General features: G+C 41.9%; 1 protein-coding gene across 2 annotated transcripts in view; it reads left to right on the top strand.

The window, feature by feature from the left end:
• Window positions 1-25,521, top strand: part of SHROOM2 (shroom family member 2) — a 132,439-nt gene that overhangs the window by 48,642 nt on the left and 58,276 nt on the right. For both annotated transcript variants that reach the window (XM_074907390.1, XM_074907381.1), the window contains exon 2: window positions 3,925-4,076. In XM_074907390.1, the coding sequence (XP_074763491.1) occupies window positions 3,925-4,076 (152 nt within the window). The remainder of the gene's footprint in view (window positions 1-3,924; window positions 4,077-25,521) is intronic.

Raw genomic sequence — 25,521 nt, 5'->3', positions numbered from 1 at the left:
TTTTTTTGATTAATGTTGTTTTGGACAGCCAAAGTCTCTTTGGAAACCTTGCAGTGTGTGGAATGTGTAGTCTCCCTGCTGAAATGAAAACTCAGAGGGGGTAACTGAATACTCCCTGCTGTCAGTGCATTGCCAGCCTGAAGAAAAAAAAACAAACATGCTTACTGAGAACAATGAACATTCCTTGAAACCTTAGGAGACAAAGTTTTTGTCCACCACCCTCCCCCTTCCTACTTCTTTAAGACAAAAGACTCTTTTGAGGCACAGGTGGCAGGGCCCAGGGGCTTCTGACCCCCTTGTCTTTAGGTTGGTGCATTGCTTAAGGCATAAGAGCCGCAACTGGTTGGCATCTACATTTTGAAGTTTAAAATGTGTCCTCCTACAAGATATTTTCTTTCCTTTTTTTTTTTTTTTTCACCTCTGACCTTCTCCATACAGTTCTAGTGATTCATCTCTGACTTTCATTAATGTTTTCATGCTGCTTTTCTAACCTACTGGGCTTCAGACCTCTAAACACTGTTTATTTAGTAGTAACCCAAAAATTCATCTGAATACTTGAAAGGCTTGAAGTTGCCTGGTAGAAAGCTGGAGATGCATGAGTCTTAGGCTGCCTGTTCTCTTGTTCAGCTCTCTCTGACTTCAGGGTCCCTCGTATGACAGGCACTCTGTTCTTGACATCCCTGAACTGAAAATCTTTCCTTGCATATAAGCAATTTCCCCTACTGCTCCCTTGTTTTCAACTTTACTGAATATTTGCAGCAGTAATTCAGTATTCTGGTAAATTGTTGATGTTCAGAGGATATGCAGACAGGTCACAGCTTGAGAACTAGATATATTGGGATGTAGAAGCTTGCTCTGTCTTTATCTGTGTTTTTATTAAGATAAATTCTGGAAATAAAGTTGCTTGACTAGTAATAATGAGTATTTTAGAATGGAATATAAGACTAAGCATTTTTCATGGCATTCTTTTTCACTTAGATTTACAGGTCTAAAGATTTTTAAGAACATCTACACTTAGAGAGCTTTTATGTGCCTGCAGTGAGATTGCTGTGGTATATGAGATCATCCTAATACACTTTCATCAGGAGATATTGCTTTGTTTTATTAGGTTATTTTCAGAATTCACAAAGTTAGGTTTCCTCTGGATTTATCTCATTGTTGATTGGCTTTGGTGCCTCAGAAGATGGCAGATCTTTGTGAAGTTTACTGCAGTTGGGGCAATTACAAGGAATTATTCTTTGTAGGTTCACTGGCATTTAATAATATGGGACTTAGAGATACTGTAGTTGATGCAAAATATAATGAAGATATAAATGAAAGTCTTTGAAGACAATGTCAAATCTACAAGAAGAGGTGGGATATGGATTGTGAGCAAGTGAGGAAGGAATAAAATTATATGCATAGATCATGAGCCCAAGCAATTCAGAGGCTGGAAGCTGCGTTGACAGCAAAGGAGATGGGAGGAAACTGAGAAAGCAGAGAGCTTGAACTGCAAAATGTTCGACACCTACAGCTATATTTAGAATCATAGAATCACAGAAAAGACCTTTAAGACCATTGAGTTCAGCTGATAACCTAATGCTGCCATGCCCACTGCTAAACCATGTCCTTGAGCACCACATCTACATGTCTTTTAAATACCTCCAGGGATGGTGATTACACCACTTCCCTAGGCAGCCTGTTCCAATGCTTGACAACCTTGTCAGTGAAGAAATTTTTCCTAATATCCAATCTAAACCTTCTCTGGTGCAACTTGAGGTCATTTTTTTTTTTGTCCTACCGCTTGTTACTTGGGAGGAAACACCAACACCCACTTTGCTACAACCTCCTTTCAGGCAGTTGTAAAGAGTGATAAGGTCTCCCCCAGAGCGTCCTTTTTTTTTTTTCCAGGCTAAACAACCCCAGTTCCCTCAGCTTCTCATTGTAAGACTTCTTCTCTAGACACTTTCACCAGCCTCATTGCTACTCTTTGGACATGCTCCAGCACCTCAATGTCTGTCTTGTAGCGAGGGGCCCAAAACTGAACACAGTATTCAAGGTTAAGGCCTTATCAGGGCTGAGTACAGGGGGACAATGATTTCTCTAGTCCTGCTGACCACACTATTTATGAAACACGCCAGGATTCCATTGGCCTTCTTGACCACATGGGCACACTGACGGCTCATATTCAACCAGCTGTTGACCAATGCCCCCCAGGTCCTTTTCTGCCAGCCAGCTTTCCAGCCACTCTTCCCCAAGCCTGTAGCGTTACATGGGGATGTTGTGACCCAAGGGCAGGAGGATCCAGCATTGAGCCTTGTTGAACCTCATACAGTTGGTCTTGATCCATTGATCCAGCCTGTCCAGATCCCTCTGTAGAGCCTTCCTACCCTCAAGCAGATAAACATTCCTGCCCAACTTGGTGTTGTCTGCAAACTTAACTGAGGGTGCACTCGATCCCCTTGTCCAGATCATTGATAAAGAGATTAAACAGAAGTGGTCCCAATTCTGAGCCCTGGGGAACACCCCATGTGACTGGCCACCAACTGGATTTAACTCCATTCACCACAACTCTTTGAGCCCAGCCATGCTGCCAGTTTTTTACCCAGCAAAGAGTACGCCAATCGAAGCCATAAGCAGCCAGTTTCTCCAGGAGAATTCTGTGGGAAACAGTGTCAAAGGCTTTACTAATGTCCTGGTAACCATCATCCACAGCCTTTCCCTCATCCACTAAGTGGGTCATCTTACCAAGGAGTTAGTCAAGGAGGACCTGCCTTTCCTCTTGAATTATGGGGCTTCGTTCTGCTCCCCATCCCAGCCTTCCAGCTCAGGCTGCTGGGTACCCAGGTCTTACTATAAGAGACTGAGGCAAACAAGGCATTAAGTACCTCAGCTTTTTCCTCATCTTTTGTCACTATGTTTATCCCCACATCCAATAAAGGATGGAGATTCTCCTTAAATCTCCTCTTGTTGCTAGTGTATTTATAGAAACATATTTTATTCTTTTTACAATAGTAGCCAGATTAAGTTCTAGTTGGGCTTTGACCCTTCTAATTTTCTCCCTGCATAACCTCATGACATCCATGTAGCCCTCATTTGAAATCAGTTCAGATTGTTGGTACTTGCTAGTCTGAGTGATTAAGCTTTTGAGATTTGTTTTAAATTTTGAAAATGTGTAACTTGTAACAGGCTGTTTTCCTTCACTGACGTGGAAATGCCAAAACCTGTCTCTCTAATTTATCTTGTGTGTGCTTTGGCACGTGTTATGAATAGTTGTGTAAAAATTCAGTGCATGTGAGAGATGCCTGTGGCAGCAAAATAATCCTCAAGTGAATTTCCCTTAGTATTGCAGTGTTCTTCAGCAGTGTGTCACATTGTTTTTTCTTCCTTGGGTCTCAGACCATCATCTCTCCTTCTAGCCAGAGCTGTTAGTTAGCTGTATGGATTGTAAACTCTCAGATAATTTCCTAAATTATATGTGCCTGATGAAAATAATTTTATTTTCTAGACCAGTTTGTTATGCAGTATTTTTGGGGTTTCACTGCATGCCAGATTTTTGGAGTTCACTGTGTGGTTAATGTTATTGACTATATGGTTAGTATTATTGGTTATCTTCTCTAGAGAACCAGATGTTAAGATGCCTGCCCAAAGCCCTGTTTGCAAGTGCGATTACCTGTACAGTATTGAATGGAGCTCAAGATCACAGATGGTTTTGACTCCCAAATTTTCTCCAAGCTTTCTAGTTTTCTCAGGCAGTTTCCCTCCTTCCATTTTTTTCCTACTCTAATTGTATATATATTATTTATCAATATATCTTTTAAAATTAAATATTTAATTATTGTATTGATTATTGAATGAAACCAATATTGAAAACTCATTAACTTACATTAAAGGTGACATTATGGAACCAGAATAATACTACCATTTGATATGCTTTTTCTTCAGATTGAAGATGGGAGCAAAGCTGCTGCTGTCGACAAGTTACTGGCTGGGGATGAAATTGTTGGCATCAATGATGTGGGCCTCTCCGGCTTCCGACAAGAAGCAATCTGTTTGGTAAAAGGTTCACACAAGACACTGAAGCTTGTAGTAAAAAGGTAAGCTTGTGTCATTCAGCTGGAAAACCAAATGTGTTCCAGGCTATAAGCTACTGGGCAGCTAAATTTGCTAAGACTTGGCAAGATAATGACTTTCATTCAGTGTTACTAATGTGCACATTATGTGGTGTTACCTCCTCCTTGAATGCAGACCCTTTATGGAATAAGATATGGGGAAAGGTAGCACATTGATCAGAGTGAAAACGGAGGCAATATATTCTGTGAATAATGTTGTGATGTGATGAGTTCCATTTTGTCCTCCTGAAGCACGGAGTAGGTTGTCCAGCCAGCCCTGCTTCCCTGTCTTTGGTGTGCCAACATGGGCAATACTTTTTAGTGCGTTTGCTGTGCAGGCCAATTGGGCTGTGAGGAGTGGCTTACGTGGGAAGAGTTTGGAAAAGTGTTTTACTGCTTTGTGAGAATATTTGAGGTCTCAAGCATTTCCTACGTGGTTTGGGTAAAGAGTATTTTCAGTTAGTTACTAGTGAAGGGGAAAAACTTAAACAGTTTATCAGAACACATTTTGGTATGAAAACCTATTTTTTTGTCATTTTGACATGACTTTTAAGTTCATACTTTTTTTACTAACCTGAATTAAAAATAAGTTTCATAAAATAATTTAGACAAAAGTGAACAGATGTTAAAGAAGGTTAAATCTTCTAACTTCTGGAAAAAAATCAAACAGGAAATCTGAAGAACAAAATCTTTCTCGTTAATTTCCTACTCTGATGAATCAGAACCTTCTAGTTAATTACTTTTACCAAATTATGCCAACCAGTCTTTCATGTGAGAATTTTGGGTGTGTCTGTTGGAATCAAAAAAGAATTTTGTTGCAACAGAGAAAATGCTGATAATTGGGGTTTGACAGGTATGATACTCCAGTCTATAAGTATAATCGTTGTTTGAGGCTGTCTTAAATGAGGACTGTCTTTTGTGAAATAGCACTAATAGGTAAGAGATGTACAAAAGCATGCTTTTCCATCTATAGTTTAAGAAAGTGTTTTTGACAGAAGGAATTACGGGAACTCTTTCACAGGTGACAATTTATATTGTCACCAATAGCTACTTCTGGAAGCTCTCCCAAAATTTTTCTATCACTAAAGCTAATAAATGCAAAACAAAATGCATTCACAACTATTATAAATCACGTCGATGTTCAGCAGTTTCAACTTGCACTGGCTATTCCAGTAAAAGCACTTTTGTTAGCAGAGGTTACATCAGCTGTTTCTGTCACAGAAAGGGAGAACTTCGGGGCTGAGAAGTTTTATAGACATTGAAGAATCTGCCAAGACAGCAAGTCAGCAAGTCTTAATTGCTACGAAAAGTTTCAGACCAAGTGGAAAGATTCCCTTTTTCTTGGTGCTTTTCAGTTTTATGACAGTAACTTGCTTAGAATCTGTGAATTCTGATCTATCTTTGGAAATGTCAGAAAGTTTGATACTGAAATACCCTCGTAAGAGACACAGCTATGCCATTCTTGTTCACAAATACTTCATGCATGTGATTTTGGAGAACTTTCATACAGCTAATCAGGCACTGCTTTGCTGCTGGGGATTTGTGGCCATTCTCTGCAGGCAACTGAGCCCCATTGCTATGCGTGCCTGCATGCAGTTTGGTGCAAAGCTGATGGATTTTCATCAGTCCTTTATCATCCCTCCTCTTTTTCCTTCCCTAGCACATATGCAGTGAGCAAAAGCAACATAACTGTTCCAGCCAAGAAGCTGAAATAGTGGCTGTTGTTAGGGAAAACATTTTTGTCTTAAATTCATTGACTTCCATAACTCCCTAAAGAGGCAAGAGCCTTTTGGGTCATTGACAAGCCTGCATAATATTAGATAAAATTTCATAAAACTTACTGAATGAAATTAGCTAGGGTTTTTGTCTATGTTTTTTCAACTTTGCTCTTTCTCTTGGAAAATTGCCTTAGGACATCAGTCCTTTGACAGTCAGAAACCTTTTAACATCCAGTCTCATTTTATTCTTGGCCAGCTTGTTCTCATGCACTACTGTCTGTGTGCTGAAATAGCTTTTCTTTTCCTGTTGGAAGTTCAAATGATGCAGGTTTTTATAAAAGCCTTGTTGCATGCTTTCTTTCAGAAGTTATGGTTTGAACAACAGTATTGTTTTGTTTTGTTTGCCCTAAATCTTAGGCTGAATTTTTATGAGTGCTTTAAACAGTCCTGTCTTTAAGCAAACCAGTTGTTTAGTCTTTGTATGAGCACTCCTGCAGGTCTGGATTGAATTGCATCAGGGAACTGATCTGACTGCAAAATTACTTGGGGAAAGTAGGTTTTCAGCTGGATAGGACCACCACTTTTCAGAGGCAGTCTGCACTTTAATTAATTACAGCAATCTTGAAATGGCTGCCTTAGCATTTTTAGACTATTGTAGTCTTCTTAAATCCACCCTTACTCTTCTCTGGGGAGACTGGAGATAGTCCTACAATCCGCTTTCATTGAGTTACGTATAAGATGAAGTATTGATCTGTAAGTCGTCTTAGCATCTTGTCTGCTTGCCCTGTGTCCTTTGTCTAGCACTTCCCTATAGCGTTGATTTAACTTTTTTTTTTTTTCTGTGGGTGTCAGTGTGATGATCTGAAGCACAAAATAGACAGATGTTTTGAAGTTCAATAACCCAGACCTGAAGGTTAAAAGAATCTTTGTTTTAATCATGTTTGTCCTTGCTGTCTGTGAGAGTTAGCTTGGGAAGCCAAGATCTGTATTTTGTGTTGAAAACTTTTTTTCCCCATGGTTGTTTGTGGTATCTATTTCTAGACTGCTTCAGAAGTGAAAAGCAAACTTTTTAAAACCTATCGTGGTGTGGAAAAACTACGTTTTTAACAAAATTCTCCCGGAAAGTAGAGCACATCCTCTTAATGTCAGTAGAATTAATCCAGAAAAATACTGGTTTATTTGTCTGTGCTGAGAAGTGTATACATGTGAAATTCCTCCATATGGGTCACTCCTTTGGGCAGTAATGCCACATCTTGATCTTACATTGATCTAACTATTTCTGTACCTGGGAAGCAGTAGGGCATGCTATTTTTGGTTTAGAAGTCTCATGTTTCTACAGCCAAGACCAAGTGAAAGAGTGTTGCCATAGTGAGGAACATGTTTCATTCACAATAATTGTGACTGTAGCAAAAGTTTCTCAGGGGACTGGTGTTGTTCAGCGATGGTAAATGGCTTTCACAAGATTATTTTTACCCACTACTTTTAAAGAATCTGGTGCTTGACTTGCATAGGGAAAATAACAGTTGCTCTTTAAATAAAAGTGCCTGCAGTACCAAATATAAATGCACTGGCTATCAGCATACATGGTTTGCTGTATTTTTTGGAAACATTGCATAATTGTGGTCTAAATCAAATCACGACTGTGCAGCCAGCTCAACAACAAACATGATGTTTTAAGTAGCTTACATATATTAATAGTTGAACAGTGTGGTGTACTCTTGGTCTTGGATTAGAAGAGGACTCAGGAGACTTCATGTTGTTTTCTCAAGTGGATTTGTTAAAACAACACATCTTAATTACATGCTAGTTCTTCAGTGTAATACTGAGTCGTTTATTGAGTAGATTCCTGTCTTAGGAAGACAGAAAGGAAATTGTTCTTAGGACATTTCATACAGGAACTGTATGTGAATTTTTCTTCTTTTGGAAAAGATGTATGTGTGTCTATACATACACATGTAAAGTTGCTCTGAGTGTTGATACCGAGATGGTTATCGTATTCTGTGTATTTTAACTGTTCTGCATGCACTGACGTAAATTTTATTCTAGCTATAATCACCATTCCTTTGCGCATGCTAGACACAAGCGTATACCACAAATCCATGAAAGTTTGGAATAATTTTTCACTATGAATTCACATTAAACTGTTAAAAATTGACACATAGGTGATGCTTCCATTTGTGATTTATTAATGTTATAGGAAGAATGGACTTATATGGGCTTTGGGACCCACCCTAAGAAATTCTGTGGGGTTGTCCTGTTGGCTGCTTGAATCATCTGTTAGTGACAATGAAAAGAGGGGGTACCCATGGACTTCTTTTCCTCAGGGTCTGCTGGTGATGGGAAGCTGGACCCTCAGTTTAATTCTACCAACTCTGCAGGTAATGCCAATGCCTGAGAATCAGCCTTGAATTTCTGGAGTAGTTCTGGCCGCGTTGCATATGCATGTGAGCGGGCATGTTTTCTTGCTCTTTCTGTAGCATTTTATTTTGGTGTCTTTATGTGGCCAGAGTGCAAGCTGGTTTTGCAATGCTGTGAGGAGTCCCCCTGTTACAGGAGAGGGAAAGAGAGTAAAAGCAAACACACTTGCCATCAGAAACATAGTCTGAATGCTGAAATTTACTGTACAAAATCCTAATAAGAAAAGTGAATGTCATGCTGTGTGAACTATAAACACCTGGACATGGAAAGTTAGGGTATCATGGCAGTTCATGAAGACAGCCAGCCATTTAATTGAAGTATAGCAGAAGGAGAGTTTTTAATGAATGTCCCAAGGGCTCTGATATTGTACAGTACTGTCTCAGAGATCTGAGAGCTGAGCAAAAATACATGAATAAAAATCTGACAGTCATTTACAGTGTCCAGATGGGAGATCACTGAAATTTTGTCATGTTTTGAGTGGAAACATGCTCAACACCACCAGTGACCTTTCTGTAGTGGGTTTTGTGTAACTTACCAAGGGGATCTAGTCTTACCCATTTATGACTTGTAGAAGCAGCTAGCTGTGTACCTCGTAGCTTCTTGTAGCTGTAAGAGTCCTCTGTGAAACTTGGCAATATCAGTTTATGAAATGACTTGAAGATGAGGGATTTTCTGTAAAATTAAAAGATATGGATGGAGGACTGTGAATTCTGCTTCCTATCTGTGTTTGGCCACTTGATAATTTTAGTTTTATAGATAATCAAAATAGTTAGTATAGGAAACAAGTAGAAAAATACATGTAGTTTTTAATATTTTAAGCAAGTATTATACATACTTAGTCCATGGTTATGGTTAAGTATTGCTCAATAAACCAAAGGCATTTATGGAGAACCACTGTTGGGTAGGAGTAAAATCTATTTTGCCATTAAATTTGATTTTTTTTCTTCTGAAATTAGGGTTTGTTATGGAGGAACAAATAGCAGTGATTTCTCTCTTGTTGCCCAGTAGCCATAATGCTTTCTTTTTGAACTTTGACCTTGGCCTTAACTGACCAAGAACAGATTTTTTTTTTTTTAATGCCTGTATTTTCGGCCAGACTTTGGCAATAGGTAGGAAACTGCAGTAGGGCTTTCCAGGGCTGTATCTGCATGCATGTACCATAGCTGTAAGTAGGCAGGTGTGATAGCCCCTCACTACCCTTGTTTCTTGGAATAGTAGTGGGTGTGGAACAGCATGTGCCTGTGCAGATTTTCAGTGTATATGCTTTGGGAGTGGGTATTTGTAACAGATGCATGTAGCTTTAAAGTTCAAGGCTTGAACATTTCAGTGTGACTGCAGGTGGTAGAAGAGCTGGGCTGTTAAATTCCCATTTTGCAAATTCACTTCCAAATTGGGTCAGCACGTTGCTGTAAGCCCACTCTTCTGCTCTAAGCAGGGTGGTCGGTTTTAAATGTGTGCCAGATAGGATGTCCTGCCAGCCCCTGCTCTCAGCTGGCTCTTGTGATGGAGAGATGTGTGTCGGGCTATGTGACAGGGCATCGTCAGGCTGGGGCCTCTATTTTTCTCCTTTGATGCTGCCAGTGAGCTACCATGGCTCACAGGGGGGGTGGCAGGAACCAGGTAAGCACAAACGTAATGTGTGAATTGCATAGCACCTGCAGGCCTGGTTCAGGAGCACTTGGGGTATAGATGTCCTGTGTTCTAAGGAGTGCCTAGCAATCCCAGCAGGATCTTTCTGTAAAGGAGTGTTTAATGGAGCAACTGCCAAATAAGCCACTCTGTGCATGCTCATTGGGGATCCACAGAGGAAGCCAGCTGGTGTGGAGCTCCGTTCCAGCTCAGGAATGCCCCCCACTTCATCCACGGGCAAACGTAGGGGTGGCTGGGCCTCCACAGTGCTGCTCCTCCTCCTTCAGTTGTGTTCCTGCACTGCTGATGGAAGGAATGCATACAACAAAAGGAAGAGAGCACATTTTCATCTTACATTTTCAGCAAATTATACCTTGGAAGAGTCCCAATGTGGACCATTTCCCCTGGTTGCCTGTCAGCACAGTCACTTCACGTTAACCAACACGTTAACAGTGTGAATCCGTGTTCCCTCCACTGTGACCGTAGCAATACCACCCAGGTGTTATGATGTTTCCTGTGCCAGCTGTCTTTTTGATGGGGTGCATGTCTAAAAAGCACTTCTGTTTCTTAATTTTCTGCCCACCTCACCTGTTTCTCTGTTGCATTAATGTGATTTGATTCATGCTGTTAGTGACACACTAACGGACACTTGAGCTGAACATAAGCTTTGGTTCCTTCAACTGGTGGTGTATTGTCCCTGGTTTCAAAGAGCAAATTGTTGTTTTGTGGTTTTGGGTGTTTGTTTTGTACAACTGTCAGGACTCTCTCAATACATATGTTGTGACTGACATGTTTTCGTCTTGTGGCGACTTTCATAATTTACTTCTTTACAAATCTAAAAAATCTGGCCTGTAAAGCTTGAATAACAGAAAGCCAAAAATGCAGCAGATGTCACTATGTTTTACGAAGTCAGCTCTGTTACAGCGATGTTTGGAGTACTAGGAAGGGCATGGAAATTCCCTTGTAGGTAAAAGGAAACCTCTATAATTTGAATATACTTATTCAGAAGGTTACTTGTGGCAATGCTATTCAGTTTTATGAAGTAATTGCCAAAATTGGGCAACGTTGCTTTTTTGTGGAATGGAATATGCATCAGATGGTAACAACCTGTGAGTCATGACTGGTTTTTAGGGTGTTTTTTTTCCTTCAGTCCTGCAAGCACTTGTTGAAATGGTTAATTTTGAGCATGAGTAGTCTCATCCAGTTTAGTGAGAGCACTCACATGATTGAAGATGAAAAAGTATACAAGTGCTTACAGGATTTAACCATAGCTTTTTACTAGGCAGTACACTGGGTTTATTCTTAAAACTGCTTTCCACTGGTGACTTTCAATGCAGGTGTTGGAAACTATAGTATATAGCCTCTTGGGTGAGAGGGAAAACATTATAAGCATTCTAAAATTTGAGGGTCTGAAGACTTACTCATTTCACATAGTACTTTCACATGCATACAGAGATGATTTTTTTGTGTGTGTTTGATAATACCGTAGGTCTCTGCAGACCCCTGACTGAAACAGAATTGTTAACCACATCCATTAAAGACCAAATAAATAATGTTTTTACGTCAGGAATCTTCTTTGCATTTGGAAGGAATGCTTCTGTATATGTTGTATGCATTTTGAAATATTGCGTTGTTGGGAGTTGCTTTTAAGGAACTTTTATGGGTTTTTTAAACACTAGTTAAGAACTTTGATGTGCACATGTACACCTTCAGAAGAGTAGTAATAATACTCCTGTTTCAGTGTGTTGCAGTTCTCCTTGTGGTACTTTTAGGTTACATATTTCACCTCCTGAAGATTAAATGACTGATGAGATTGAGAACTTTGATGCTTCTTAAATGTTTCAGAGTCAGATAGCCTATCATGTTGAGTAGAGATTTTATGCTCTACTTGGTCAAATATCTACATGTAACAGCTTCCAACTTGAAAAGATTATAAAAAGGTGTTAAATAATTTCTGAATCCAACCCTAACTCCAAAAACATGACCACTTAAAAGAAGGGCAGGAATACAAGAGTTGCAGCTTTAGTTACTGAATAACTGAACAAATCTGCATCTTATCTCATACACAAGAAACATTATTTTACAGTCATTGCTGATGAATCTGCATAATACTGGATCACTTGGCAAAACAGTCTGGCACAGAGACACAGCTAGCACACTGCCGAGTTATATGGCCCTTAAAATTTTAGTCCAGCTTCATGATGAGTTTAGAGGAAGGACAGAGTGACAAAAGCCAGGGTTTGGTGAAATTTTTGCTGGGTTGCAATTGAAATCAGTCAGTTCATTGGTCTGGCTCATGGAGCAGTCTTGCTGGCAGGTGGGCAGATGAGCAAGATGGGCGGATGGGAAGAAGGTACTCTGGGGGATGGTAATGTCTTCAAAATCTCATCTGGCATAGGACATGTCACAGATAAATAGCTTTCCCAAATAAAACTTGAAGTGTCTCAGCTCGTGGCATTGTTCTTTGTGGAGGCTCAGTAATTTGCATCATGTGGCTATAGTGTTTTAACCAGGAATGAGATGAACTAAGGCTGAGCTGTCTCCTGAAATGCCCTGGGTCTGGAGGAACTCTATTTCCCCACTCCCCTTTTTGGGTCACTTTGGACATGGTTAGGTAAATCACAGCTGAAATCTGTGCGGGAATGCACCACACCTGTGTAGAAACACTGGTATTTGAAGTGTGGTTTCTGAGGAAACTCAGTTCGTCTGGGACAGCTATTGAATGGTAAGCTCATTGCAGTAAGTGACTGGGATGCAAAACACACCTGTTGTTTCTGGCCATAAGTGACACATGAGTTTCCACGGCCAGGTGCTCCAAGGACGTGGCAAGTTCCTTCTTGCTGAAGGCAGTATGTTGGGCTGGTGTAGGCAGCTGTGTGCTGATATGCTTGCTAACTCTGTCCTCGGCAAAGGTGGTGGTGGGGAGCATGTATGCAGGCTGCTCTGCTTCCTGATCCTTCTCCTCAGCCATGGTGAGACAGGCTAAAATCCCCTGTGTATTTTAACTCCTCCTGCTGATGTTAGCATTCGCCCTGTCAGAGGCTGCGTTTTTCTTCAGCATTACTGGTGAATGAAGCTTCTTTTGTATTTATGTTAAAGGTTAATTTCTTCAGCACCTTACATAGCATGATAATTTCCAAAATATTTGACAGTAAACCCTGCTGGAACCACTGTTTATAGCTGGTTTTTAATATCTGAAGCATTTTAGATGCATCTAGGTGATAAAGACTCATGAAAAAGACGGTTTAGTATCCTTTAGATGAATTATCATAAATCATGACAAAAACTGAGGTAAGAGAATGACATCATGAGTTTAGTGCTATCTAGCCATCAAAAGGTAGTGGAATATGCACAAAATAAGGATGAAGAAAAAGTATTTATGTAGCTTATATAATATACTATAAATCCCAAGATCAGTGCTTTTATCTTGGACATCCATATGTGTGTATCTAGTTCCTCAAGGCAGAGCAAGGAAAAACAGTTCTAGAATATGAAAGCTTTATCGTGGTAGTCTGCTGTGAATTAAGCAGGCAGGAAGATTGATGATGTCATACCTCACACAACTTAAACCTCATTGTTAACCGTGCATATCTTATTTATAAATGAAATTGCTGTTCCATCCTGCTCAAGCTTGTATAGTTGGGCTGAGGTACAAGGAAGAAGAGAGCAAACTGCGATGGTGAAATCCTGATTTGCTCAAGTTAATGACTGAACTCTTTAAGGGCACTAAGACTTGATAATTTATTTGCATTTATTTGTTTTCACAGAACAAAGCAGAGTATTTTGCAGGTCTCCTTAGTTTCCTTTTATGTCAAATGAAATTTACTAGGTTGTGGGATAGGAAAGGAGCTACTCTGCAGTCCTGCGACAAGGCAATACTCCTTCCAGCATGGCTTCTGTTGAAAGAGGCACTCCTGACTGTACTGCAGCCTTGCTGTTTGCTCCATTTTCAGACACAGGGTGACTGGCAGATGGGAGGTTAGACCAACTGGTCACCTGATGCAATGGGAGGAGAAAGCAAAGAGCAATACTACTGACTTGATAGGTCTTGCTGTAGTTGAGAGCAAGGCAAAAGGTGATTGTGTAGATCTTTGTGTGTATTTTGGCAGATGAGAATAGGCATTTAAGGTAGGATATGCTGCTTTGCTTTTTAGGGATTTGGACAGGTAACTATATCATAGTAACTTGTCTGTCAAAATACTGGTTCAATTTGCCGTTCTATGACATCTGAATATTAATAAATTGCTTTTATTATGACTTTCCTATCTGCTAGAGCCCCTCCCTCCCCTCAGAAGTTTGTAAGCTATCACATGGTTATGTTTTTTTGGTTTGTTTTGAAATTTTAGGTCAGTTCTTTTTAGGGATACTTTTTGGGAATAACTTCCTTTTATGATAAGATACTAGAAGCTGAAAATGCAAACCCAGGAACTCCTCCGTGGAAAAAAATGCTGCAGTTCAATTTGCTGCTTCCAGAAAAATAGTCTGGCTTTGTTGTTGTTAGAATTTGTCAGCACTTTTCTTGGAAAGGTAAGTAAGAAGGGAGTACAAGGTATTCAGATACTCAGTGCATAGAGACCAAACAAAAACAGCAAAGCCACAAACACAGTTTTGATGGTATAGCTCGTTGCATTGAGTTTTAATGAGTTACAAACGTTCAAAACAATATGGTGTTATCAGAAAACAACCTGTTAATTTCTGGTGTCTCAGTTGGAGTGAGTCGTTTTAAAGGTGCCTAAAATCCAAAACCTGCTGAGTAATTTCCCTTTGAAAACAAAGAGCAATGAACATGTCTCAAAGTCCACGCTGAAAAATGGAGACAGCCAGAATCTCTCCTGACTTCTGAAAATCACAGCTATAGCAATTAAGTGTCTGAAGACTACTATTAAATATGCAAATAAGACAGCCTGACCACAAAAGATGCATGCTTTTTTTTTTTTTTATTCTGAATAGCTTCAAGTCTGTTGTTTTCCCCATAGTTGAATCCTTTGCTGGTAGCGCTCTCTTGTGGCTGTTATTTTCATTAAATGACATAAAAGGGATTTTAAAAATATGTTTATAATTTAAAGATTTCTACCTCAGAACACACACAGTCTCTTTAGGGTAGGTGTTCCTAAATTAAATGTGGTATTTTAATGATGTAGGATGGTCAGTCTAGACAAAAGAATCCCAAACATGCTTCCTAGAAGATCTTGAAGGGGGGAGGGGACATGTGTATTGAGCATTCAGGTTTTTAACTGTTTTTCATCTTTGTGTTTTTGGTGAAAAGCCATATGCCTGAGGAAGGACAGGAGAGACTCTTGGAGGGAAGTCATCATTGGCAGCTGGAGTCAGGTGGAAGAGAGACTGGGATGGGCACCTTCATCAACAGGCTTGATTGCAACTGCTGCTTTTTCTGTGACACTGTTCTTGGTGATGAGCGGGTTACTCCCCACAACTTTGGTTATTAAAACAAACAAAAAAAGGCTCTGGGAAAAATCCCAGTGAAACTGATATGTATGATCCCACTAAAAGCTTTTCACGCTGAATTGCTGTTTTCTGATTCCAGGGATGGGAGAGGAGAAGGTGGGGAGGGTAACTTTTGATCTGTTCTGCTTTCCAATTACAAAGCTCTTCACTGGTGTTTTATTTTTCAGTAAGGAGGTAAAGCCTTCTGGAAGCTCAGATTGTGGCATGCAGGCATTTCCTCTGAACTAGGAACATACAGATTCCTCTTTTCTTAAAGAGCAGTTATTAATGAAAAGCTGTTTAGTACTACACAGACTTGATAGCATCGTGTCATAGCTTATAAGCAAGTCTGCATTAATACCAAGTGTATGAAGTTGGCTGTAGACTCCTTTTCCTTCTACACTGTAATTAAACAGCCACTAGAGAATGATCTCAGGTTATTTACTTAGTTGTACTCTCTCAGAGAGAGGCAGGTTTACACTTGACATAAAGCCTTGAGTGAGAAGGGTCTTTGCCCCCAAAATACTTGACTGAAAAGTCTCTGTTCTTCAGTAGGCTGAAACCTTTGTGCATGGCATTTGTCTGGTACCCACATTCTCTGATCTTTGAATCCTATGTGTAAAATAAACACAGTTATAATGCCAGTCCTTTCAGGGATACTTTAAAATTTTCAGCTAGTCTCTTACAGATGCTTTCATAGCAATTATGTGACTGTTCATTTACAGCTGTTTTCCAGCAAATGTGTTGCTATGCCCAACAGTCCTTGTAGTGAAGGTAAGATGAGCTTGCTTTGGCTGTTTGCTGTTCTGGCTGCAGTCTAGCAGGACAGGTCATCAGTATCTGATTGCAGATTTAGACTGAAAAAAAGGTTTTTAAAGCCAAATTAAAAATCTTATTGGCCAACTATATTTTGAAGTTCAGGTTTCCATTTCTTTAAAATTAAGGAGATACTTGCTTTTTAATTTGTTTTTCCTCTTTTTTTTTGCCACTGTATCTATATAATTTTAAGACTTTTTCAGATAGTGGATTCAGTAGTACTCACCCTATGCAATTTATTGTTCTGTTACGTAGAGTGAAGATGGACTCTCGGCTGGAAATTCAGGAACAAAGGGGGTTTTTTCCACTTGATTTTACTTCTGTTTTACCAAACAAATCAGCAAGTGTAGAATAGTATTTGTCAGCTGGACTTTGCATCTTTATTCACACAACAATAACTCCATGTTTTTTGGACTCTTCCAGAAACAATATTAGAAAAATGACCCATCATATGAAAGTCTTTCTCTGGACTAAACGTGCAAGTGCAGATATGTGCATGTGTGTTAATGTTGGTAAGCAAGCTAGCTTACCTTTATTCAGAGTACTTCTGAAAACCCCTTATTATATTAGCTTTAACATCTGTGAGAAATCAATGCTCTCACCTTTATATGAAGTGTAGTCATTTTTTGATAGAATATTGCAGTCTGGCTGGGAAAGTTTTAGCCATACACCATCTAACTTCTAATAAGTTCACACAGTAGCGTTATTTGACTTCTTTGTAATTGTAATTCTGCCATATGCTGTCTTAACTAGATTTCGTATTAAAATACAAATATTCCTGCATAAAATAACACAACTTCTTGCCCTTTTGCCAACCTCATCCTCCCTTCTGAAGTTTGAGGATTTCTGTAAATCCACAGTACTTGCAGCATTTTCTTTGCAATTATAAGCACATCCTCCTTTGACTTGTGAGAAGCCATTCATTTTTCATACATAGGATGTGAGTCAATCAGTTTGTAAGGATGCTGCCGTGCAATCACCTTCTCATGGCGATCAGTTTGCTATGTTATAGCACACAACCAATAAAAATGAATAGTCATTACGTGTTTAGTGTGATGGGTCAGTGAACCTAAGGAAAATGTGATCTTGGCACATAGGCCAGTATATAAGATGGAAGTTTCTTATTCTCCTGGGCTGATCCTTAAGGATACAGCAGAATGAATCTTTCTCATATTCTCCTAAATAAATTCTGTGCGGCCTGTTACTGTGTCCTTTACATCCTCAGGCACAATGATGGTCAGCAACTGTAGCAAGCTTACATGTGCAAATCTGGCCAGTGATAAGGGAGTAATGGTGTGACTATGGAATAAAACGTGTTTTTTCAAAATATTATTTAAATAAATTGTCCTTTGAAAGAATTCCCCAGAATTTGTAACATCAGTCTTGCTGGGAGATGGAAGGAAGTACCTGTCACTTTTCTCCATAGGCAGTGATTTCTAATGCTTTTCTGAGTGCTGAGGTTATTTATTTCTAGGCATATCACAGGCAGCTTCCCTTTTGGGGGAAGTGCTGCTTCCTGAGAAGACTGGCTGTTTGGTTTTAATGTATAGGAAAAACGTCTATAACTCTCAAATGCTACCGAGAGCCCATCAGATCTTAAGAGGCCCAAGTGTTCTGGAGATTACTTTTAACTTTGCTCCTTGAGCAGATTTGTCATCTCATAGGTGACATTAACTTCTTTACAGTGCAGTGCCCCAGACTGGTTTATTCGTCCATGTATTTGCTTAGAAGATTGCAAAAGGAAAGGATGGAACAGCTGGAAGAAGAACATTTCGGCAGCATAATCTCAGTGTATTTTCCACGTGTCATGTCAAACACCACTTCAAATTAAAATAACATCTCCCCTCCCTCCTCCTCCTCCTCTTTCAGGAACAGTCCTCTGGTTTTCATTTTTTGGGCTTTGCTCAGCTTTTTCCCCACCGAGCTCCGCTGGCAGCGTTCTCCGGGGTCAGTCGGTGGAGTCACTGGTATGACTAATCAAAACTGCTACGGCCTCTTAGCAGGGAGCAGTAACAAGGCTCCTTTGTGAGTCTAATTATATCCCCTAAGCTGGCACAGCGACGCGGATTAGTGCAGGAGGAGGACAGTCGGTTGTGGAGGGCTGTGGGGTCCCGGGCTCTGCTCCTCCCGCATTGCCTGCTTTTGCCGGGGACGGAGCCCAGGCGGGTGCCAGCCGCACCCCCACGCGTGCCAACCCAGCCCACAACTGGGGCCCCATCGCTCCTCTCTTGGCCTGGTCCCACTCCCTGACGCGGAGGCTTGCCCGCCAGCCAGGAGCCATGCCTGGTCCCTGAGGAAGGGGTCTGGGGAGGAGGCGCTGCCCGGCGTGGTGCCAGGGTAGGTACCTTGGTTTGCGTTGGAGGTGGGGGGCTCCTGCCAGGCTGGCCAGGAGGCCTGGAGGGCACTGGCACCTGATCAGCTCTGGCAGCTCCTCACCCCTACAGCCCATCACTGGGATAAGCAAGTGTTCAGGGTGCCCTTCTCTTGGCTTTTTTGTATCTTACTGATTTGTCTGTGTAGGAAGGGGGGGGACGGGGGGACAGGACACCAACAAAACTATGCAGGGTTGTCTCAAATGCCTCTGATTGAAATTTCATAATAGGATTGTTGAAGTGGAGTCGGCAGGTATGGAAGAGGGGAGGTGACTGAGAAGAGCATTTTGTGGTTTGCTTGCCAGCTTGCCTCCTGTTTCTCATGCAGAGCTTCAGTGTGCGTTGTGTTGCTGACCAAAACCACTCCTCTCCCAGTGAGGCCATGCACAGGGCTGGTTTGCAGTTGCTACTTTCTAGGAGGTCTGCAACTACTTTTCTTGGGTCAGTCTCTTCATCCCACTCTGTATCATCAGGACAAATGGAGTAGCGGAGTCAGTCTGTTAGTAAAACTTAGTGTCACAGCCTGAGAGTTTTTCAGTCTTAAACTTTTATCGGTGTGAAAATTCAGTGGAAAAAGTTTCCCAGGCTATAAGCAGTTTGCTGACATGCATAGGGGTTTGCACAAGAATGGAAGGGGATTTTTACAGAACAGTGCAAGAGGAAACGAGTATGCTGATAAATGTGTGAGAGCAAAACTTTTTGTTCCTCCCTGTAAATCAGAAGGGACTGTGGGATTTTTCCCTGGGAAGGAGAGGGCTATAAAGTAGTGAGCAAAAATGAAAAAAAAAAAAAACAAAAAACAAATCGTTGAAATACACTTGCTTTATACAGTTTTGGGAAGTGGGGGAGGGTGTTAAGGGATTTTTTACTCCTCACTGCCAGGCAGTCACTGCTTCCTGCTCTTCAAGAACATATGCTGCAAAGGTGGGATGCCAGAGCAGCATGGGCTCAGGATGTGTTTCTGTCTCTTATCTGCTTAGTGGTGGCCAGACAGAGCAGCCAGCTCCATTAGAGAAATCTCTAATCTAGTGAGGCTAATGGAGCTTCCTTCCAGCATGAGCTGCTTGGATAGGAACTGCCCCTTGTATTTGTGGGGCAGGATCCCAGGAGAGTTATGATCAACTTCTGTGGGTAATTATTGGTTTATAATAAAGTATAATACACAGCAAAGAGTTGGCACATAAAACACATCACACGTTTCTGCTGGCTTCAGTGAAGTTCAAGTAAAGCTATAAAATATTAGATTTTCATTAATCACTTGGAACTCATACATAGTATACAGTGTGTCTCTTGCAGTGATGTTTTTATATATGAAAGACATCTTTTCTATTCTTTGAGGCTGTTTAAACTTCCCTGAGGGAGTTCTATACCACCCTAAAGCCAGTGTTACAACCCAGTTTTGTTTTCCAGCTGAAGACGACTAAATCTAGTATATATAATGCAAACAGCTGAGTATTCACTGTTAGACAGAGCCACATTCACTGCTCTGGGTTTAAAAATAGTGGTGTAGGCATAGCTTGCATGTGAATATTGTATTGTTATTTATTGTGAGATTGCTCATAGATACCTTGCATCAAGATCCATACCTTGGTTTATGTGGGAGGAGAGCACAGATGAAATCAGTTATTAAACTACTCAGTCATTTCAGAGGGATGCTGATAGCTCCTGCACAAGCTTTAACACACAAGCTTTAGCGGCAGGAATAACTATTTATGAATATTAGCTAGAGCTTTTTTCCCTGTATTTTGTCATCCATTCTAACTGATCTGGCCTTGGAAAAATCATTGAGGTAGTTTCTGAATTGATTTCTTTGTATTGAAGCACGTTTCAACTTGCAGTTCTTCAGTTTTATTTTTGCCAGAATAAATGTCTTGTAAAATGTATTCTTGGTGATTGATAATTAGGGTCACTGAAGATTGAGATCTGAAGGGGTGCTGTGAGGTTGGTTGAAGAGGAATAATCTATTAGATTTGTGTTGTTATTGCTGTGAAGTGATTCTGTTTCCAATCTTGCTTGGAAAATAGCTTTTATTTTACTGTGAAGTGACTGAACCCAGCTTTCAAGTCTAACAATGTTAAATTGGGTGCATATCTTGGCACATTCAGTTTCTGTAAAATAAGCCTAAAAGCCTTCAAGAACATTATCCACTAAAGAAAATCAGCTCTGCTCTGTGAATCCTAGAAATCAGAGTTGCCTGGTCATTTTTAAACTTCTGTCTCTAAGTGGTTTTAAGTGTTTTGAGTGTTTTGAGTCTGCCATACATCTGCTCAAAATAAAGCCTGTACATGTTCCCAGGGTATCTAAATCAAGGGAGACAGCACTGCTGCAGTTAATAGGTTAAGTAGAGTGGGGTTTTTTTTGGTCAGCACAAATTTAGTGAAGATTTGAGTGTGTTTACACAGTGGCTGGACTGGGGTGGGTTCTTCACCTGGAGTGGCAGCTCTGGGCAGCTGCAAGGGTGGTACAGGGGATGGCTAATTATCCGTGTCCACTACTGTTTCTCTGGGAAAGGGTGTGAAGTGGCTATTGTGGATGAATCTTTGGCAGAGGTATCACTGGTTTATAGAGTTATAGGATGATTTGGTTTGGAAGGTATCTTAAAGATCATCTAGTTCCAACCCCCCTGTCATGGGCAGGGACACCTTCCACTAGACCAGGTTGCTCAAAGCCCCGTCCAACCTGGCCTTGAACACTTTGGGGGGGGTGGGGGGGCAGCCACAACCTCTCTGGGCGACCTGTTCCAGTGTCTCACCACCCTCACAGTAACCTTCTAACTAATCTAAATCTGCCCTCTTACGGTTTAAATGATAAAGAGTCCCTCCCCATCTTTCCTGCAGGCCCCCTTTAAGTACTGGAAGGCCACTATAAGGTCTCTCTGGAGCCTTCTTTTCTCCAGGCTGAACAACGACAACTCTCTCAGCCTGTCCTCACAGGGGAGGTGCTTCAGCACCCTGACCATCTTTGTGGCCATCCTCTGGACCCACTCGAGCAGGTTCATGTCCTTTTTATATTGGGGGCCCCAGAGCTGGACACAGTACTCCAAGTGGGATCTCACCAGAGTGGTGTAGAGGAGGAGAATCACCTCCCTCAACCTGCTGGCCATACTTCTCGTGATGCAGCCCAGGATACTGTTGGCTTTCTGGGCTGCAAGTGCACATTGCTGGTTCATAGTCAATTTTCCATCCACCAATACTTCCAAGTCGCTCTCTGCAGGGCTGCTCTCAGTCCACTCATTGCCCAGACTGTATTTGTGTATGGGATTGTCTCAACCCATGTGCATGACCTTGCACGTGGCCTTGTTGAACTTTATGAAGATCACACAGACCCACCTCTCAAGCCTGTCAAGGTCCCTCTAGATGTCATCCCTTCCCTCCAGCATGTTGACAGCACCACGCATCTTGCTTTTCTTGGCAAACTTGCTGAGGGCGCACTCAGTCCCACTGTCCATGTCACCAACAAAGATGTTAAACAGCGCTGGTCCCAATACCCACGCCTGAGGAACACCACTCGTCACTGCTCTCCAGTTGGACATTGTGCCATTGACCACAACTCTTTGAGTGTGACCATCCAGCCAATTCCTTATCCACTGAGTGATCCATCCATCAAATCCATGTCTCTCCAGTTTAGAGACAAAGATGTTGTGTTGGACAGTGTCAAATGCTTTGCACAAGTCCACATCTGCTCCATGATCTTGCCGGGCACAGAGGTGAGACTGACTGGCCTGTAGTTCCCCAGGTCCTCTTTATTTTTGTTTTTGAAAATAGGGCTTATTTTTCCCCTTTTCCAGTCAGCGGGAACTTCACCTGACTGCCACAGCTTCTCAAATATGATGGATAGTAGTTTAGCCACTTCATTTGCCAGTTCCCTCAGGACTTACAGATGCAACTCATCAGATCCCATGGACTCGTGCACCTTCAGCTTCCTTAGATGGTCTTGAACCTGATCTTCTCCTACAGTGGGCAGTTCTTCACTCTCCCAGTCCCTGCCTTTGCCTTCTGTGTCTTGGACAGTGAGGCTGGAGCACTTACTTGTGAAGACTGAGGCAAAAAAGTCATATGAGTACCTCAGCTTTCTCCATATCCTGGGTAACCACGTCTCCTGTTTCTTTCTGGAGAGGGCCCACATTTTCCCTAGTCTTCCTTTTATCACTGATGTACCTGTAGAAGCTTTTCGTGTTTCCCTTGACTTCTCTAGACATATTTAATTCTGTGAGGGCTTTGGCCTTCCTAACCTGATCCCTGACTGCAGGACAGTTTCTCTGTATTCCTCCCAGGCTATCTGTCCTTGCTTTTGCCCTCTGTAGGCTTCTTTTTTTACATTTGAGCTTGTCCAGGAGCTCCTTGTTGATCCACGCAGGCCTCCTTGCATTTTTGCCTGGCTTCCTCTTTTCTGGGATGCTTCACTTCTGAGCTTGGAGGAGATGATTCTTGAATATTAACCAGCTTTCTTGGGTCCCTCTTCCCTCGAGGACTTTATCCCATGGGACTCTGCTAAGCAGATCCCTGAAGAGGCCAAAGTCTGCTCTCCTGAAGACCAGGGTAGAGAGCTTGCTGTGTGCCCTCCTTGCTGCCCTAAGGATCTTGAACTCTACCATTTCATGGTCACTGCAGCTAAGGCTGCCCCTGAGCTTCACTCTCCCCACCAGCCCCTCCTTGTTGGTGAGAACAGGCTCCAGCATAGCAGTTCTCCTTGTTGTCTCTTCTGTCACTGGGAGAAAGACGTTATCATCAACTCATTCCAGGAACCTCCTGGATTGCTTATGCCCTGCTGTCTTGTCCCTCCAACAGATATCAGGAAGGTTGAAGTCCCCAGTGAGGACCAGGGCTTGTGAACATGAGGCTGCTCCTATCTGTCTATAGAGGGCCTCATCCAGTCAGTCTTCCTGGTCAGGTGGCCTGTAGCAGATGCCCACTATAATATCTCCTGTCCTTTCCTTCCCTTTGATTGTGACCTGTAAGCTCTCAGTCAGTTCCTCATCCATCCCCAGGTGGAGCTCCATGCACTCCAGTTGTTCATTGATGTAGAAGGTGACATCTCTCCTTGTGTTCCCTGCCTGTCCTTCCTAAAGAGACTGTATTCTTCCATTCCAACACTCCAGTCATAGGAGCCATCCCACCACGTGTCTGTGGTGCCAAGAAGATCACGGCCCTGCAGGCGTGCGCACATCTCTAACTCGTCTTGTGTATTCCCCGTGCCAGTTGTGTTTGAATAGAGGAAATTAAGTTGGAAGTGAAGCTGACTTGCTGGCTGGAGTAGCTGGAATTCCTTTGTGCTGCTCTTCAGGTGTTTTCCTGCTGACCTGTGATCCCTCTCTGGGCTCTGGGCATCTGTTACTGGCACTGTCATCAAAACTGGTAGGAGTGGGATGGATTGAGGTTCCCCTTGACCGGCATCTTTAGTTTAAAGCCCTCTTCACCAGCTTGGTAAGCCTATGACCAAAGATACTCTTCCTTGTGTTTATTGCATTTCCTTTTTGTGAACTGTCGTAGTTCATGTCTATGTTTCTGTAAGGGTCTTGCGTTATTGAGAAGAGTGAATAAATTAAGCAAGCCCTCTGTTTTCAGGATTCAGACCCTTGTGGGAGAGCTGAGCACGCACACAACCAATGTGATCAAGCAATGCCCATTTATTACAACTAAGAAAGCCCTTTTGTAATGTTCTCCTGCACACGTGAGTAACATGCAGTACAAGTCCTCAAGACTGGACAGTTAACTTAGCCCGTGCTTTAAACCTTCTTATGATTGGATAAAAAGTGCCACATCAGCCTGGCCAGGCTTCCTGCCTTGTGTAACTTCCTCTTCCGTCCCAACCCCTTCCGGGGGTTGTTTGTCTCGTCGAGTTTCTCCCCCCTCATTCAGGGTCACATCCTTATCGCATTCTTGCTCGGCTGAAGCTCTTATCAGTCTTGTTCTCACGCAGGATTGCTCACATGTCCATTCTCTCGCAGAAAGTCCTCTTGAATCCCAACACCCCCTGATTGTGTGTGATGGAGGGAAGAAGGTTTGGGCAGGGATAGAGACAAGTCAGTGTATCCTGCAGGTACAGAGTGTGCAGAGAGTGAAGGGACCCGTCTTTTCCAGGTACAGCTGCTAGTCTCTTTGCAATAGGAAGATGATACTGTCTCTGGATGATGCAGATACTCACCATTCTTGCTTCTTTGGCATTCAGCTGGATCTTAGTCTTGCTTAACCTCTATGTCCTTATCAGCGATGTTTTGCAGCAAGGGAGGATTAAGTTGAGGTACAACTCTGCTTCTGACAGAATAAAACGTCAGAAGATGAAGCAGGATGTGGAACCAGCCTCAGCAGAGGAGCCAGCTTCTTTCACTTGGTTCATTGGAGGGCAGTGGTCTTGCCGTTCTCAGGGTTGGGTGCAGATCTGCAGCCCTGCAGGCTGGTAGGAGCTTGCAGTGACAGAAGTGACTTTATTATACCTGCCCATGCAGATTCTCTCTACTTCAGTGCAGAGCCTCTACACAAAATGTGGGAAAGACTGAGACCAAATTAATACAGACATAGGAGGAGAGGAGTTTATGCTCCAAGAAGTTACACAAATGTATCTGCCCTTTGCCAGTGGAGAAATTGTAGATGGATGTGTAAGTATTCAAAATTGTACTGCTTCTTGTTATAATGCTATTACAGCTGCAGTCATCAGTTGGAGATTAAGAAGGGGATATAACTTGGAATTGAACAATTAGCTCTCCACATGAAACTTGAGCTGTCCCTGGGAGGTAAGGAAGGAGGTGTTATGTCAGAAGATGACAAGTGATAGGACAAGAGGAAATGGCCTGAAGTTCTGCCAGGGGAGGTTTAGGTTGAATATTAGGAAAAATTTCTTCACTGACAGGGTTGTCAAGCATTGGAACAGGCTGCCCCAGGGAAGTGGTAGAGTCACCATCCCTGGAGGTATTTTAAAAACATGCAGATGTGGTTCTTAGGGACATGGTTTAGTAGTGGACTTGGTAGTGTTAGGTTTATGGTTGGACTTCATTATCTTAAAGATCTTTTCCAACCTAAACGATTCTGTGATTCT

The sequence above is a fragment of the Athene noctua genome, chromosome 1, assembly GCF_965140245.1.
Source record: "Athene noctua chromosome 1, bAthNoc1.hap1.1, whole genome shotgun sequence".
Classification (NCBI taxonomy): domain Eukaryota; kingdom Metazoa; phylum Chordata; class Aves; order Strigiformes; family Strigidae; genus Athene; species Athene noctua.
This window is presented reverse-complemented; position numbering and strand designations above follow the sequence as displayed.